This window comes from Diplotaxodon limnothrissa, linkage group LG11 (genome assembly GCF_057381915.1).
Source record: "Diplotaxodon limnothrissa isolate DT_005_m linkage group LG11, D_limnothrissa_male_GT1.1, whole genome shotgun sequence".
Classification (NCBI taxonomy): Eukaryota; Metazoa; Chordata; class Actinopteri; order Cichliformes; family Cichlidae; genus Diplotaxodon; species Diplotaxodon limnothrissa.
Window position 1 is genome coordinate 6724472 of NC_140606.1, and position 18894 is coordinate 6743365.

The window sequence follows — 18894 nt, forward strand, 5'->3', positions numbered from 1 at the left end:
TGCTATGAATTGTGGGATATGGAGTTTTCCACCAAGCATACTCCCTTTCGCTTACCGTAACTATTCAATGGTTCGCGCAACCTTAAAAATGCCAATGGCTCCTGAAAGCAGCGATGCCGTGCGCGCCGTTGATATTGTCATCACTACGGTAATCCAAATAAGGGTAGACAGGCCGTACTACTCCTGACATACCACTAGAGAGAGCCAGCACACCACAAATGAAGTTTGAAATCTGTTTCTATGGGGCCAAAAGTTGAATCTTTCCCATTGGGCCTAGAAATTGGTCAAATTTGCACTAAAATCGAAATATTTAAAAAACTATAAAAGTCATAAACACCAAAAGTCATAGGATACTAGTCCAGATCCAGCCGCACAAAATGATATAACATATGTAACCCTTGTCTCAAAACTGGGTCAGATAAGCGCGGGAAAATTTGAACTGAAATATTAATATTTAAAAAACTATAAAAGTCATAAACACCAAAAGTCATAGCATACCATTCCAGATCCAGCCGCACAAAATGATATAACATATGTGAACCTTGTCTCAAAACTGTGGGGCGAGTTACGCGGCGAAATTTAGGCGGAAGATGGAGAATAATAGTAAGAACTAGAAAAATTTGCATTTCCTGCGAAAATGCTGTGTGGATGCCTTAACGCTGAAGATGTCTGCTGAAAAAAGCTGAAAAAGTTGCAAAAAGTTGTATGGCAGTGAAGAAACTGAGAATTCTGCTGAAAACAGGTGAAGAAGTAGAAAATTTTTGCTGAAAAGTGGTGAAAAGCAAAAAATTTTACTGAAAGGGTAAAGACAGAGAAATTTTTGCTGAAAAGTGGTGAAAAGAAAATGTTGCCCTGAGCAGGATTCGAACCTGGCCCACCAGTGTAAGTGTGCCTCTTGGCATAGGCACACTTAACAAAGTATAAAGAGAAACAGGAACTCAATAGTGTGGATGTCTTTGAGGCATCCACACAATTAGAGTAAAAGAAGCAGCAAGTCTGCCACTGTGAACAGCAGATGGTAGCAACACGACTTCTGCAAATTTGGTGTAGGCTACCTTATTCCCTACTCACCTTGACACCCTCATTAGCCAAAATGTTTTTGTCAAAAAGGAGAAAAGTGGATAATGGGGTGTAGGGTTTTCCAAGAGAAATACACGCTTCCTATTTATTCATACAGACCTGTGTGCTTTGAGTGTAATCAACAAGTGTGTCTGTGCCTAAGGAATATAATATTTATATAATATATTCACTATAAGACTCATCATGGTAGAAAATACAACATCTTGCGAGGACAACTGAGGAGAGAGGAAAAATGAATTGCTGGGGGGTCAATTATTACCCGGAGCCGAGAGGTCAGTGAAGCAGCAGTAAAAGCCACCTATGTAATTGTTAATGAAATAGCATTAACATCAAAGCCGTATTCCGACGGTGAGTTTGTTAAAAGATGCATGACCAAAGCTGCAGAACTCGTGTCCTGAGAAGAGACAAGCATTTGCCAACATTAGCCAACAGCTGTAGGATCTTGCATTTCTGGTGGATATTACAGAGCACTTGAATATTCTGAACAAAATGTTCCAAGGCTGCAAAAAAGTTGTCACACAGTTTTATGACAGCATACGTGTATTCAAATTGAAGCTGACTTGTGGGAGACACAGCTGTCAAGTGGTGACCCTGCACAATTCCCTTGCCTAAGAAAGGTATGTGCAACAGGCATTAATGGTGACATTAAACAGGATAAAGACAAGATTGCAGGATTGCTGTGTGAGTTTAAGAAACTGTTTCAAATTTTTGATGAACTCGAGACAGAATTTGCAGTTTTTCGCTTACCCTTCACACTCAAAACTTCTGATGTGCCTGTCGAAATCCAACGGTTGATTTGCAATGTAATTTAAAGGACAAGTTTGCCTCAATAGGTTTGGACACATTTTATCAATATCTTTTGCCAGGGTACCCAAAATTAACAGCCCTGGCTGCAAAAATGTTGTGCATGTTTGGGACAACCACCTTTGTGAAGAAGTTTTCTCAGTAATGAACATCAATAAAACAAAATTGCACTCAAGCCTCACACATAAGCATCTAGATGACATTCTAAGATTGACTGCTAGTCAAGACATGACACCTGATATTGATGCACATGTGCAAACTAAAAGATGCCAAGTTTCAGAAGCAAAAATAAAATAGCCCAGAAATGACTAACTCCTTTAAAATGTTGCTTCAGACACAGATTACACTTAAAGAAAACAGTTCTGTGAAAATGAATTTTTGCTGTAGTTAAAAAATATTAAATTTAATGTAAGTCAACAGCTTCACTGCGAAAGAGTTTGGTTTGGTGGACTCCTATTGTTCATGCAATGCCATGAATTTTAAAGTACAATACTACATTTTCCATTTCCCAATGTTTTTGTCTTATAGTTATGTTTGTACTTGTGCAAACACTTACTTTAAGAAATCAGAGGTTGTTATTTGTTTTCATATGTTTTGTAAAAGGATATTTGATTAAACATGGAGGTTCTTTAATGTACTACTTCTTTGCAGGAAAAAAAACATGGACTTATTATTATTTATAGGTAATTATGTTATAATTGTACTGCTCCGGCTCTATGTGGCCCCTGAACCAAAATTAGTTGTTTTTTTTTGTTTGTTTGTTTTCCGCCTGTCCTGTTTGGTTCTTTTGCCATCAGAATTATTGTCTAAAGGCAAAGAAAGATGCCCAAACCAAAATGAGTTTGACACCTCTGGCTTAAAGACTTAGAGACCCTCATATCCTCTAATTTTCTGCTTCTAAATTCAAATAAAACTTAGGGTTAGTGTTGTATTGTCTACTTATTGTCCACTGATCTATAATCTATCTATAATTGAATATCATCTGCAAGGGATGTCCTTAAAGGTTGATAAAACATGCCCAAGGGGGAGCAAATATAATAAGAACAACAGAGGCCCCCAAACAGAACCTTGGGTTATACCAAAATGGACTGGATAAAGGGGAGATCTGTACTTTAAAAGTAGCTACAGAAAGGGATCTGTCATATAGGTATGAAGAGAACCACTCCAAGGCAGTTCCTGATACCCCAATCAAGCACCTCAGCCTGTTAAGCAGAATATGATGGTCAACTGTATCAAAAGCTGACGTAAGGTCCAACATGAGCAACATAGAACAGTTACTCTTGTCACTCTGCATCAAAATGTAATTTCATACTTTTAGAAGTGCTGTTTCAGTTGAATGTGACCTAAGAAAACCTGACTAAAAGTAGTCAGAGCAGCAGTTCAATGGTTGACCGCAACCTTCTCTAATACCTTAGCAGTAAATGGAAGCTTGGAGCTGGGTCTATAACTGCCAATGAGAGAAGGATCCAAGTTGTCTTTTTTCAAAAGTGGGTGGATGACAGCATTGAAATAAGTAGATAACTTACCACAGGCCAGGACACATTTAGAATATTGAGCAAACTGGAACAAATCCACTGCAAGACATTTTTGAACAAAGATGTACTGTAGGTGAAACATCCAGGGAGCAAGAAGAGTCTTTCATTGTACCAATAAGCTTCACTAGACCAAGATAACAGGCTGACTGGTGTGGGAACCATCAACACAGATGCTGAGGAAGAAATTATTTCTTACATTTTTGACCTTGTCAACAAAAAAGGAAAGAAAACACTGACACTCCTTATTTGACAATATAGGAGCAGTAAGTGTAGCAGGAGTAATGATGCCACTAATAATGCTGAATAACAACTTATTATTACATGTATCGAGGAGTGGCCCTAAGGGTACATCAACATTCACCATCTTACAATGCTGTGAATGCAGCCAAGTATAATAGGAATATATGTAAATTAATTTCTCTATAGACTTTCAATTTTTCTGCAGGAACACTTTAAACAGCGTATATAATCATGGACCTATGGTGAGGACTGTAAAACTGTTAATTAAGGCTGGCTGATAAAAGAGCCCCTCTCTTATCCCCTTTAGTAAAGGGGACCTTACTGCGGACCGAAGCAGCCAGCTTTATTTTTTACAATTATTATAGATGTTTTAAGGCTGTAAACCCCTCACTACACACTTTCTACACTTTTCTCAGACAGGCACGAACATTTTCACACTTTTCTCTCTTGCTTAAACACTCTCAAAGTTCAAACCTTCATAGAAAAATAAGTCCAGTATTAAAGAATGAAACCAAAGGCACCCGCAGGTGCCGTTGACGGTGCAAAGCGTTTTGTTGACATTGTTGTGTTCGTTGGGGAGAAAACTTACAAACATACAGTACAGCACTTCAGAGTCACACTGTTAGCGATCGAAGATTTATGTAAATTTGACAAACTGAACCCATTCTGTACTGTACAGGAGACACAGCACGAGATTAACTGACAATGGTCTACAGCCAATCAGGACCAGAGTTGGGCAGTAACGCAATACAAGTAACACGTTACTGTAATCTGATTACTTCTTTCAAGTAACGAGTAAAGTAAGGGATTACAAAAATGGTAATTAGATTACTGTTACTTTCCCATAACTAAAACCGTGATTTTTTTTTTGCGAGAGTGTCTCATGACAACGTAAGCAAGTGCAACGTTCGTGGCAACAGCTGTGTGCAGATGAACAATGGATAATATATATGAGTGCGGAAGAGAGTATGAGCGTTTAAAGCATGGAAGTACTGACCTTACTTTGAGTCTGATTCCGTAAAAAGAAAAACATTAGCGTCCGCTGTTTACTGTGTGGGGCAAACATCTGCCTGCTATACAGGTGAAAATAGAGCAACAGGACCGCTGAGTCTTTGATTTTATTTATTTTCTGCTGTGTTTCACTTGAATTTATTTGAAAGACTGAGTGTAAACCCCAAAATTTTTTTATTTTATGTGCTGGAATGTGCAGAAAATAGGTCTAAATGTTAAACAAATTTCTTCCTGTCAGAGAATGTTGCATATAATTAAATTTTTGCTTGATGCATAAAGTTAAAAAATTAAAACTAATAAAACCAAGCTTTAAAAAGAGACTTTTCCATTTGATTACATTTCATATGATGGATTATACAGAAAAAGTAGAATTGGGATGAAAGATGTATTGCTTTATTACCTATTCAGGTTGTAAATCGTGTTTTTAAAAAATAACTGAGTAACTAGGTAATTAATTACTTTTGAAAATAAGTAATCAGTAAAGTAACGGGATTACTTTTTGGGGAAGTAATCAGTAATTAGTTACTGATTACTTTTTTCAAGTAACTTGACCAACACTGATCAGGACACAGAACACAATGTGCTGTGAAAAAAAAAGAAAAGAAAAAAAAGCATGCAAAATTGCACAAAAAAATCTGTGAAATAACAAAGCTGCAAAAGTTGAAATGCGTTATAGCGAGGGACCACTGTAGTGTGTTCTCTTCAGTGGCTGCCCGTTAAATCCAGAATTGAGTTTAAAATCCTTCTCTTCACGTTCAAGTTTTTGAATAATCAGGGCCCATTTCATCTTTAGGAATTCATAATACCTTATCTAGTCATTTCAGAGAGTGAATTATACTCAACAGAGCACTTTACTGTCAGACTGCTGGCTTACTTGTGGTTTCTGGGATAATTAAAAATTGAATAGGAGGCAGAGCCTTCAACTTTCAGTCCTCTGTAAGGTGGAACCAGCTCCCACCTTGGATTTTGGAGACAGACACCCTCTGTTTTTTTCAAGATTAGATTTAAAACCTTCCTTTTTTCAAGGATATAGTTAGCACTGGATCAGGTTACCTTGAATCCTCTCTTAATTATGTTGCTATAGGCCTTGGCTGCTTATTTATCCTGTATTAATAATTACAAATGAATCAAAATTGCTAAACAGTAAATCAAATTTGTTTAATAATTACATGCATTCAGGACTCAAAATAATGGCTGAAAACCTGTGTAGAAATTATATTAACATGACATCAAAATGGATAGTTTTATCTGACATAAAATGAAGTGATAATTCAGGTTGACATAATGTTTTTAAACCATAACTTTTAATTAGGGCCCGAGCACTAAAAGTGCGAAGGTTTGATATGCCCATTGTCAGGAATACGCAGAGCAATACCTAGTGGGAACAGGAAATGTCATGTCTTTCACTTTGATATACTGATTTTCACAGGTTCATGATGGCCACCTCAAAAGCGGTGAATATTAACATCCGTCCCTCATGATGCTTCAGTGAGAAAATTGTGAGTTTAAACTGAACGGCGCACCCTGGTGGCATGGCGGTTCACCGTGAAAGATGAAGTAGCTTTTGAGGGGCTTAGAAAGTTTAAAAAGTCTTGAAATTTTGCCCACACCTCTAATGTCATGAAGGCTTTCTTGTTATGTGATCATTTCCATGGAATATTGCAAAATGGCTCCACAGTGCCCTCTATAAAATTTTAAAACATCAACCTCTGCTCTGTTTCATCTACGAGTCTGAAACCTGGGAAGCTTATGGAAGGATATCAAGATTTACAAAAAAGTATCTTGGAGCAATATCCCAAATCCAACAGGAAGTCAGCCATTTTAACATTAATGTGTAATTTTGGCGACATTTTCCCTTCTTTTCAGGTCTCGTACTTTGACGAACTCCTCCCAGGGATTTCATCAGATTGACTTGATCTCCAGTGCAGGGAATCTAAAGAGCTTTGTGATGTTAAATTGCAAAGCTTTTTACGTTCAAGGAAACGGGTGGTCACAACGGCATGGGGAGTTTCAATCACTTGCCAAAAAGCAGTAATCTGCTGTCACTAAGAAACACAATGTCCAACCTCTCCCAAACTTCATAGGCATGAGTCGAGAGTCAAGCTCGGAAATATTTGATATGCCATTCGTCAGTAATGGTTAGAGCACCACCTAGTGGGACGACTATACTCATCATTGAACGAGATGAAATTTTAGCTGGTGGTTCTACGCATGAATTCCATCAATGCTACATCAGATCGGACATGATGGGTGTAGGTGTTGGACATGGCTCGATGTGCCAGGGTGCGAGGGCCCACTTAACGCTGCTTGCAGCTTTAATTTTAACTATTTATGTCTTGAGGGTGTCTAATTCTAACAACCCTTAGCCCCACAGATGCCATCTGCAAACCTTTATAGATATACATAGGTCTAAAAAGACCTTTATAGGTAATTTTAGAAACCATTTACTAATATTTTTTGTAAATTGTTGGCCATGACTACAAGGCTACAAAATAATTTTATTTAAATTTTGGCACAGTTTTAGTATTAATACAGGTATTTTATCCATCTTTTTATCTACAGTGTAAATTAGTACTATTGAACATTCAACATTTAATTAATCAGAACTTTGACCTCACATTCCTTTAATTTGTCAACAGATTTTAGGATATAAAGATGTGACATCCCCAACACAGCGGTATATTGACAGCAAGGTAATACGAACACAAACAGAGGGGGAGTGGTTATCCTTTGATGTTACAGAGGCAGTTAGTGAATGGCTAAACCACAGAGGTGAGTACATTCTGTCCCATCAGTATTGCCTTTTCCCAATTGTTTATGCTTTGTGTTAAATAACTTCTCATTACTTTTGTTTTTCCATAGACCGAAACAGTGGATTCAAGATCAGCCTGCACTGCCCATGCTGCACTTTTGTACCATCAAATAACTACATCATTCCTAATAAGAGTGAGGAGCTGGAGGCACGATTTGCAGGTTATTTGAAAAATGTTGCCTCAAGGCACTTTTATGTTGTAAGGTAGGGCTGCCACAAACGATTATTTTGATAGTCGACTAGTCACAGATTATTTTTGCGATTAGTCGACTAATCAGATCATCATCCATTGGACGTAAAACTACAGCTTATTGCACCAGCAGCATCTGCTCTTATATAACTATCATTAGCTTACAGCTTTAAGTGTTTAAGGTCTGTGCTAACTAAAAATAAAGACAAGATGATAGTTTATTAAATTTTAATGAAATTTGCAGATTGTTTCGGTGAAGTTTAATAAACTCCTTGCTATCTAAAATATAACAGGACACTGGAGTATATTCTGGAGCATCTCACACTTCTGATAATCAGTTGTCTGCTTGACGTTTATTCAGCTGTGTAAAAACTATAACTTTAATCTCAGACAAACTGATTTACTCAGGAACAAATAAAATACAAAAAAAAAAAAAAAGCCAAACAATAACATTTTAAGTTATCTAAGTGACTCATATATATTTAACCTGAGGAGTGAAAGACGGCGGTGGGTTTGAAAACGATTTGCGGGGAGTCCGGTGTTCTCACGGCGCTAGTGAGCCTAGCCCCCCGGCTCGCTAACGAGCTAGTGGGTAACAGATGTCTCCGAAAACGTCAGAGCGCTTTTGAAAATATGTGGTGTCTTGATAAACTGAGCAGATATTTGAGGTTTACACAGCTACATTCTCGCCTGAAAATATGTTAAAGGTTTATTTTGTGACCCAGAAAGAATAATAAGAGTAAAGTTAAAACTAACTAGCTGCCGCCATTGTTGGAAACTGCGCTGGGCCGCGCTATGAATTCTGGGACACAGCTGCTTCTTCTTCTTCTTCTTCGGGGTTTAACGGTAGCTGACATCCTTGTACATGCAATGCTGCCATCTTCTGTTTCAGTCCGTTATTACACTCTTAAATCCTGCCACTTATTCCTGCGTCTTTTGTGATCTTACAAAGCTTCAAACGACGCGTCGACTATTAAATCAGTCGTCGACGATTTTGATAGTCGACGTAATCGTGACTAGTCGACAAATCGTGGCAGCCCTATTGTAAGGTAGACCCTATAATAATAGTTCACACTAGAAAGCTGTTGTGGTTTGGCCCCCCAGTACAGCTTAGAATTAATCACCATCTACAACCCAGTCAGACCTCTCACATCATCAGGTTTAGATTTTTTAAATGATCCCAGAATCCGATCTCAGTCTGCTGAGGGTTATTTCAGTTACTGTTGTCCTGTTCTTTGGAACAAGCTGCCTGCTGACGTGAGATCAATTACATCTGTGCGTACATTCAATAACAGATTCAAAATCTTTTTATTCACACACATTAATTAATAGGTGTTGTCATTTTCTTTTGTGCTATTTAGCCATTTTCACTGTGTCAAGGCATTGCAAATCTATGCAGGTTTTGTGTTCTGTGTTAAGTAGAGTACATGCAGTCATTATTTCTGTCTGACCCCCTCTCCCTTTAACAGAAATTTCACCTTTCTATAAGCACTGGAGCTATGCTGATAATTTTACTCTGAATACTTTGATAATGTTTTTTTTGTAATGAACTTTTCTGTCATTACCAGCCCTTGCAGTGCTGCTTATTAATCTCTTATGTTTTCAGGTATCGACGACAACCTAATCCGTGGTCGTGACCTAAAGGTTTTTAGGAAGTGGCAGCACAGTGTTCGGGGTCCACATCTTCTCCTCATGTTGCTACCTTCATACCGCCTGGAGTCCCAGTCCCAACATAAGAACCATCGATCCAAGAGAGCTCTTGATGCTGCCTACTGCTCCAAGTACTTGTCTGAAAACCAAATTGCCAAATGCAAAGCAATAACAATGTCCCTATCTGTTGTGGAGATTTTCAGAAATGAGTCATCAAGTAAAAAGGGGCCAAGCAACACTAATAGCACTAGGCACTGCACAGAATTGGTTGTCATTAGGTACAAAGATATAGAATAACTGTTAACACTCTGACTTCTTGGCTAGAGCCCATAGTGATGTTAAAGGTGAGTGCGTGTTTTAACCCACAGCCCATCAACCACAGCCTAAACTTCAACAAGTAACAAAAGGCACTGATCATGTTCATGTTTCTAAAGTAGAATCACCGTGGTGATTGGTTTCAGTCTCTTTGTGCTTGTTTTCATCTTTGCTTTGAGTTCATAAGTGTAAAAGGAAAAATATTATGTGTATCCTCATTAGGATAGGGTTTTGTGTTGATGTGTTGGATTGTGCTCAGGTTTATATTGTTAACTGGTAATTATGTGACAATGCATTAATGTAACTATAGTGTAACAAATGAGTTTCATTGTTACTTTTGAGTGATGACCCCTACGCAAGCTATATTTTTCTTACCACTGTGCAATACTTCATAATGCCATGCAGTCCCTATTTTCAATAAGGAAACATCTTTACCTCCAGGTGAAGGGGAAAAAGTAGCAACAGTGTTGTAAGAAAAAAAGTCTGTACCAGTTCAAGTCCAACTGAAGAAACTGGAACAATTTTGTTAAACGAAGAAGCCAGGAAGAGCACAGCTTTCCAAAGTTTTTTCCAACAGAATGCTGACAATTTGAAAACAAACAAACAAACAAACAAATAAAACAAGATTCTGGATATAGCTTTCCTTTTCTTCGTGAACTACGCTTGATGTACCCTTTCCTGGTGAATTAAAATGAAAAACTGTGCATTGGTTCAGTTCCCACAGTCCCTCTCTCTGGACAGCCAATGGGGCATACATACTAAGGCACTGATGCTTGGCAGCATGCAGAGAGTGTCAACAAGTTGACCACTAACTGGTATTGCAAACTGCTTTCAAAACAGGCTGAAAGCAGAAGTGAAAGGCAACACCCTGGACAACTTGTTGGCTGATCTGTTTAACTATGTATATTTATCTTTTCTGGTTCAGTGGTTGCCCACAATAAGTAAAGAATCTAATCTGAGCGCATCTTCACCTATCTTCATCTCTCCATCTGTGACTTTTTATAGACTGCACACACTAGTGACGAGAGGATTCCCACAGCTCTGTTATTCACTTTTCCACTTTATGTCTTTACAGAAATGTTCAGGATAACTGCTGCTTACGATCGCTCTACATTGATTTTAAGAGGGACCTGGGCTGGAGGTGGATCCATGAGCCCAAAGGCTATGAGGCCAACTTTTGTGCAGGGGCCTGTCCATATCTGTGGAGTGCAGACACCCAGCATTCCAAGGTACTGAATGAGGAAGTTTGAAAGGCTACACAGTAAACGTAAACATGAATGCAGTCGCACTGCACTGTAAATCAGATTTTATTTTATGATATGGTTCTAATATGTATATTCCAGGTGTTAGGTCTGTATAACACCATCAACCCTGCAGCATCGGCATCCCCCTGCTGTGTCTCCCAAGACCTGGAGCCTCTCACTATCCTGTACTACATCGGCAAGACCCCCAAAATAGAACAGCTCTCAAATATGAAGGTCAAGTCCTGCAAGTGCAGCTAGAGGTCCTTAGAAAATACATACTCTTCTTTCATCCAGAGTGGAGTGAGTTAACGTACCGTCAAAGTGCCGCTGCACTCATTTACTAGCAATCCTACAGCAGTCGTTTCACACAGGCATGGCCAGGAATGGTGTATTAGAGAATAAAAGGAACAAGTCAATGTGAGTTCAATGCATATTCAACATACAGGACCAGAGCAGTTATAATACCAAAAACTTTAGTTCGATGCACTGTATGGACAAAAATGTTGGGCCTTCATGTAAATTCATGTGTGTTCAGTCTTGTTCCTGCAGGTGTTAATAAACATTCACCTAGCCATGAAGTCTGCCTTTAAAAGATCTGTAAAAGAATTGGTCATTCTAAAGAGCTCATTGACTGAGTATGGTACTATAATAAGATTTAAAGATTGCAACGAGTCATTTTGTTAAATTTTATTTGTCATAGATATGAAGTGATCAACTGTAAGCAGTTTTATCGCAAAGTGAAACAGCAACTCATCCAGGAAGTGAAAGACCGTGTAAAGTTACAACGGAGTTCTGAAGCATGTTGTACATAAAAGTCGCTAACGCTCTGTTGATTCAATAACTACAGAGTTAATTTATTATTTATACCAGAACTGCATACCAGAGCTGTCAGAAGCTTCATGTATAGGTAACCCATTACTTTTGTTCATATAGGAAGAATTGTATTTCTGTATTGACACAGGTTTGCAAGTAAAATGAGCTTGTGTGCTGTTCTCCTAATAAATGGTCAAAGAAGAATAATAGTTCTTAATAATATTTCTTAGTAAGGGTAATTTACACCATGAAGGCCTGCTCTCAAAAACTGATATAGATAAATCCAGCTACACAAACACTTAAAAGTTTTTTAGAAAATGTTTAGTGCCATCTTGTGTCAGTACAGAACATGTCACCTCGTTGGTTTGTTGGTTGCTGTTAACAGACTTGCACTGAACCAACCAACTCAGGTGAAAATAAGGACACTAAAACTAACCCTAACCCTTTTCTACTCTCCCGGAATACTCAAAGCGCTCTATACAACACGCCACATTGCATATTTGGCATGCAGACTGGGATCAAACCACCGACCTTCCGATCAGTAGATGCTCTACCTCCTGAGCTATAGCCACCCTACAGAGTAGGCAGCACAAAAGTGAACCCTTTAAATGAAATTTTAGTTTTAGCCTCCTCATATTCCACTGAGTTACTAGTTTGCTGAAATAAACGGAAGTCAAACAAACCAACCAACTCGGTGATGTAGCATTCTGTATCACAAGATGGTGCTAAACATGTTTAAAACAAGCACAAGTATCTTAAATCCAGCTACAAGGAGTGTTAAATCCATATCAGTTTTTGAGAGCAGGGCTCCATGGTGTAAATTAGCCTTTGTCCACTTTAATCCATCAGAAAAATAAATAATGAATAATTCACATAGTTTTTTTTTTCCCTCACCAATATGCAATACTGAAATATTTTCCTCAATAACAAAATTATCAAGTCTAGTATTTACAGTTAATTTTATTATTGAGTCTTCGTCATTGACTTTTTAGGAGTCTTGTTAAAATCCAGTGGCGTTTTAGATCATAACAAACTTTCCACCAGTTTTGTTTGTTTTTGGTTCACTACATGAGGCTAGAGATTTGCTTGTTTGTTTGTTTTTTAAATCATACACTTGCAGAGTTCTGAATTTAAAAAAACTGAAAAGTACTGTCATCTCCAATATCTTTTTGAAATGTTGTGGCGCTAAAGTGGCACACATTCAAAAAATCCAGGCCGATATAGTATTCAGTACCAAGTTATGTGAGAATACAGCAAACACTGGAAATGTAAGTGATATGTGTATATATGTGAAATAAGTCCTTGAAAAAACAGATCTACTCAGACCTACCTAACACTTTGCTTTCAACCACTTCGCCCTTCAGCAGATATCAAAGGCACAATATCACATTCTTATACATCATTATTTATTTTATTCCTTAAGAATTATTCTTTATTTTTGCATTTTCTGATTCTGTACAGTAAAACATTGCAGTAAGATGTCCTGCAACCTTGCAGTGTTGACATATATTATCTACTCCATTTTGTAGTTTATATAATACACACGCACAACTTTTATTAAGCCGCCATAAGAGAGAATAAGATGTTGCATTAGAATTGTAAAGGCTATTTTGATTTATTATGGCAATAGTATTAATTTTATAGCTTCCCATTTATATTATAAAACACTTTTTTAAGGGGTAAGAAAAACAGTGTTGTATGTAATAACTTTTAATTGCTAAATTGGCATACTTTGTTAACAGTTTTAAGCAGTAATGGAGCAATAGTCTCCTTCCAGAATTTCTTATGAAAATTATTAGTTTTGTTTGTTTGGATGAACTGGCAACTGGCCCTTTTAAATAGCCCAGTGTAACAGATGCCATAACACGTTTAAGTAAAAAGCTTAGATTCTGAATCATTACAACCCCGAGTCTGCTGTCTGTGTTGTTTAAAAACGAAAATACATGTTTATTTATGATGTTCAGATTTCTGAAACAGAAAATTCTGTAAATGTGTAATGGCAATGAATAAAATGTGTTTTCATCATTAACAGGTTACTTGCTGAAATTAGTTTACAATGTGAGGTCACATCCTATGTATAATTGTGACAGTAATACTGTACGGTATTAGTGACAATAATACATACAGTAAAACTGTTGACAACAGAAATATTTCTGACTTTATGAATAACAACAATACTACTAATAATAATAATAGTAATATTTTTTAAATTATTATCATTAGTATTATTATCATTATTATTATTATCATAGCAATTTTAAAGATATAATTCTTTGCGTCAGTTCAGCAGTGTGTGAATGGGTGAATGGCTGAATGTGTAAAGCGCTTTGGGGTCCTTAGGGACTAGTAAAGTGCTATACAAATACAGGCCATTTACCATTTACCATTCAGCAATTTGAGGTAGGTTGGGATAGAGAGAATATAAAACATGGATATTAATGAAATAAAATCAAATTCAAACAATCTTATTGAGCTGAGTACTGCACTTCAATGGAATGGAAAAATGGAAACAAATGTGAAAAAAAGGCCTGCTGCTCAGCTCAATGAAATATCCAGTTATTAGTGCTTAAAATTAAAATTAAATTAAGATTGTTGAAATATGCAACCCTAAGCTCCACCACATTTTATATTATAATGGGGAAAACTAAAGATTATCCAGAGGCCATCCAATTCATTTTCATTTATATAGCACCAAATAACAACAATAGTCTGCTGGTGGTGCTTTACATTGAGGGTTACCATGGTAAATGATTCTTATATAGCGCTTTTCTGCTCTCCCGGAGTACTCAAAGCAATCAATACAACATACCACTTTCACCCAAGTTCCTTGTACCATGTAAGGTACAAGGTACAAGGAACTTCCTGTTTTTCAGTCTGGCTGAGCACTTAGTTTATGAGTCAAAAGCGGCCTTGCTTTACAAACCTTCATTATTAAAGTACATAAAACAATATAATAAACAAAATAAGCACTAAGGATATATTAATTACATGACACTACATGTTAAAGAAAAAGCTGCTGTGACAAAGAAAAGAATCTGTCAAGCACAACTCTTTGGAATTTAAATTGTAAGAAATAAATGTGTAAAATTACACAAGAAGTTCTGGTAGCTCGTTGCCCAGACTGTCCATTTTGTTGTTTTAGTTTTTTTTTTTTTTAACTGTAGTCATAAAAAATAGAATTATATAGCAGAAAGTGGGAAAAAAAACTTTTCTTTTTTTCACAAAGTAAGAGAGGTTTTATTAGAGACATAGCTAAAAGGTTTTGCAAAATTTTGCATAAATTGTGATTTTCTTTTGGTATTGAATAGCAGAAATTAGGCTTTGCCAGATGTAATTTTTTGGGGGGAGGAAAAAAAAGCGGTATACAGCGGCCGACAGCGCTGTATACAACGCTAGACTGGTGTCTAATAAGCAAGTAAATAAGGCAGAAAATAGAGAAACGCACTGAGAGATAGAGCTGTGCGATTTTATTATCTGCATACTTACCGTGAACCCTTTACATTGTTCTTCATTTTGTCAGTAGTAATATAGGTGCTCTTGTTTAGCAGGCAAAAAAAGAGCACCTATATTACTTCTTTTGCCATTGTTCTATTATGTATTTTTGTTCTATTGTTAAGTGTCCTTGGGTGTCTTAAAAGGCACTTTATAAATAAATAAATATGTCTGTGAAGGTTCTCAGTCATCCGGGTCATCGTAGTCTAAGGAGTTTGGAAAGAAAAGCGTCTGGACTTCTTTAAGTTGCTTGAACACGTTTCACCTCTCATCCGAGAAGCTTCTTCAGTTCTAATGGTCAAATGGTGGAGAGTCCCAGATTTAGGACACCCAGTGGGAGACAAGAGGGACAAAGGGAAGGTGCACCGTGGTCCTAAACACAACAGATTACCACACAAAGATTACTACTCTCCTCAGTGACAACAATACCTACGAAGCCTTAAAGCGAGACCCCACAAGCAGCTACAAAAAGAAAGTTATAGCTTGCCTTCAAGACCTTGAAAGGGACAAAATCATTGACCGCCTTACATATCACCGCCTTTACCCAGGGGATGCCATACCCTGCATTTACGGACTTCCTAAGATCCACAAAGAAGGTGTCCCACTCAGACCCATTGTAGGTGGCATAAACTCAGCCACTTACAACATCTCGAAACACCTTGCTACCATCCTAGCACCTCTTATGGGGAACACCCCACATCACATCAAGAACTCCACCGACTTCATCGACAAGGTCTAGAAACTTACCCTGGACCCAGATGAAACCATGGTGTCCTTTGATGTAGTCTCCCTCTTCACTTGCATACCCACCACGGAGGCCGTGGAGACTGTCAGAAAACGACAACAAGAAGACAGCTCCTTGGAGGACAGGACCAACTTCACACCCGATCAGATTTGCACACTGTTACCCTCTGCCTCACCACTACATATTTCAAATACAACAAGGGTTTCTACAGACAAAAACAAGGCTGCGCCATGGGCTCCCCGTGTCACCTATTGTAGCCAACCTTTACATGGAGGAAGTGGAAAGGAAGGCTCTTGGCTCTTTCAAAGGAAGAGTAACCAGCCACTGGTACAGATATGTAGACGACACCTGGGTCAAAATCAAAACACAAGAAGTGGAATCCTTCACTGCGCACATTAACGCTGTGGATAAAAACATCAAGTTCACCAGGGAAGACACAAAGGACGACTGTTTGCCTTTCCTGGACTGCGCTGTGCACATCGAAGAGAATGGCAACCTCAACATTGAAGTTTACCGGAAGCCCACACACATGGACCAGTACCTCCTCTTTGACTCCCATCACCCTCTGGAACTCAAACTTGGAGTAATTAGGACCCTACACCACCGGGCAGAACATGTTCCCTCTGAGCCTGAAGGGAAAAAGAAGGAACACACACATATAAAGGAAGCACTTAAAACATGCGGCTATCCTAATTGGGCGTTTATAAAGTCAGCAAAGAGGCACAGAAAAGAAGATCAGACACCAGCGAGGGAGGATAAGAAAGACAGACGCAACAACATTGTCATCCCCTATGTAGCCGGTGTATCAGAGAAACTCAGGAGGGTTCTCTCCAAGCATGACATCCCAGTGTATTTCAGACCCAGCAACACGCTCAGACAGAAACTGGTTCACCCGAAAGACAAAACGCCAAAACACAGACTTAACAATGTGGCGTATGCTGTACAGTGCAGCGAGGAATGCCCAGACCTCTACATCGGAGAGACCAAACAGCCACTTCACAAGCGCATGGCACAACATAGAAGAGCCACCTCCACGGGACAAGACTCAGCTGTCCATCTGGATCTAAAGGACAAAGGTCACTCTTTCGAGGATGCCAATGTTCACAATTTGGACAGAGAGGACAGATGGTTTGAAAGAGGAGTGAAAGAAGCCATCTATGTCCACTGTGAGCGACCATCTTTGAACAGAGGCGGTGGTTTATGACACCAACTGTCTGCCATCTATAATCCAGTTTTGAGATCCCTTCCCAGACGCCTTAAGGCCCACTCACATCCTGGGTCATCTGACCTCAGGAAATCACATGATAGGGTGGGGCCAGGTTTCACAATGAGCTCACCCGAAACCCTGGCTGATTGTGACCCACACCCACTTTCGCACCTTGGCTCATGTGATTAGGTAGAGGATCACCAGCGTGTCCTAAATCTGGGACTCTCCACCATTTGACTCTTAGAACTGAAGAAGCTTCTCAGATGAGAGGTGAAACATCTTCAAGCAACTTAAAGAAGTCCAGACGCTTTTCTTTCCAAGCTCCTTAGACTACGATGACCTGGAGAATCTTCACAGACATTTAGACATGCTCAGTGTTTTATGAAAAGCCACGATAGCAGAACAGGTACTTACTAAAAAAGCTATGCATGCTTTACGCTATGTTGTGATTAATACAAAATGTAAATAACTGAGTTTAGATATCTGAGGGGTTATTTAAAAAATTATTAGTTCTCTTTATGCATTTTATAGTGAGCTTAGAGCATACCACCCTGAGCACACCCAATTTTGTCTGATCTCAAACGGAAAGCAGACAGTCAATCTTCAAGCTGGCAGGAGTTAAACATACTTAAAAACACATCACTTGACTGTCTTAGGTAATTATAGGCCAATCTCTAACCTTCCTTTTCCTTCCAAATTTGTCAGACAAGGAGACTTCTTTCATGTCTCTTAGGAGAGAGAGTATTGACAAGAGTATTGACAATTTAGTGATCGTAGATCAAACATAAATTTGATTTAACTTACTTATTGTTTCTCACATTATTGTGGGTGAAGTTTGGCCCACTCATCTTTATGATGTTGCTTCAGTTCAGATCAGTTGAGGTTTGCTGGCATTTAATTCGGCTCTCTCCTGACACAGCATTTCAGTCAGGTTGAGGTTTGACTGGGCTACTGTAACACATTGATTCTTTTCGTTTTCAGTCATTCTGTTGTAGATTTATTGATGTGCTTGGGTTGTTTTCCTGATGTATGACACAGTTTTAGTCTGTGAAACAGATGGTGTTACATTTGACTCTACATTACTGTGGTATACAAAGGAGTTGGTTGACAGAATGGCTGTACAGATCCTGTGGGGGCAAAACAAGCCCAACAAGCTGTGTTAATGTGTCATATTCTTTTTAAAGAGAACAGGCTTTCTCCTGGTAACCCATTGAATAAACCATAAAATATAATTAAGAGATGTAGGTCCTGGGTTTTTTGCTTTTTCTCTGATCGTTTTTCTCTGTCTTGAATCCTTTTCACTTGTGAGTAATCTATCTTGAATTTAAAAGTGAATTGAATTTCTCAGTGTAGAATTAGATAGTTCACATTTTTTCGATATGACCTTTTCCACAATGATGGGAAAAATTACTAATCTAAGGTCACTGGTAATGTCTTTCCTTGTTGGTATAGTGTTTACTGAGTGCTCCACATCAGCAAACTGCCAAAACTTTCTTCGATGAGCAGTTAAACCAAGTGCATAGCAGCAGCTTCTACATACCCTCTTAATTCCTATGCAAGCAGTAGGAGTCTGCTTAGTTTAGGGCTACATTAAAAAAAACTTCTTTTTGACATGACTGTATCAGCTCATTGTGGAAAATAAGAAAGACCATAAGAGCATTAATGAATATAAGTAAACAAAGTAAGAACTAAGAAGTTGGCAGCTGTCTTTGGCTTTCTTAAACACCCCCCCGTACATTTTTATTTCAGTGTAACA

General features: G+C 38.3%; 1 protein-coding gene and 1 pseudogene across 1 annotated transcript in view; both read left to right on the forward strand.

Annotated features, from left to right (window-relative positions):
- tgfb2 (transforming growth factor, beta 2) overlaps positions 1-13377 on the forward strand; it is a 41956-nt gene extending 28579 nt beyond the window's left edge. The window contains exons 3-7 of the mRNA XM_085366114.1: positions 7310-7442; positions 7533-7643; positions 9279-9453; positions 10713-10866; positions 10981-13377. Of these exons, the coding sequence (XP_085222240.1) occupies positions 7310-7442; positions 7533-7643; positions 9279-9453; positions 10713-10866; positions 10981-11139 (732 nt within the window). The 3' untranslated portion in view covers positions 11140-13377. The remainder of the gene's footprint in view (positions 1-7309; positions 7443-7532; positions 7644-9278; positions 9454-10712; positions 10867-10980) is intronic.
- Positions 11255-17327, forward strand: LOC146622235 (uncharacterized; annotated as a pseudogene).
- Positions 17328-18894: the final 1567 nt, after the last annotated feature.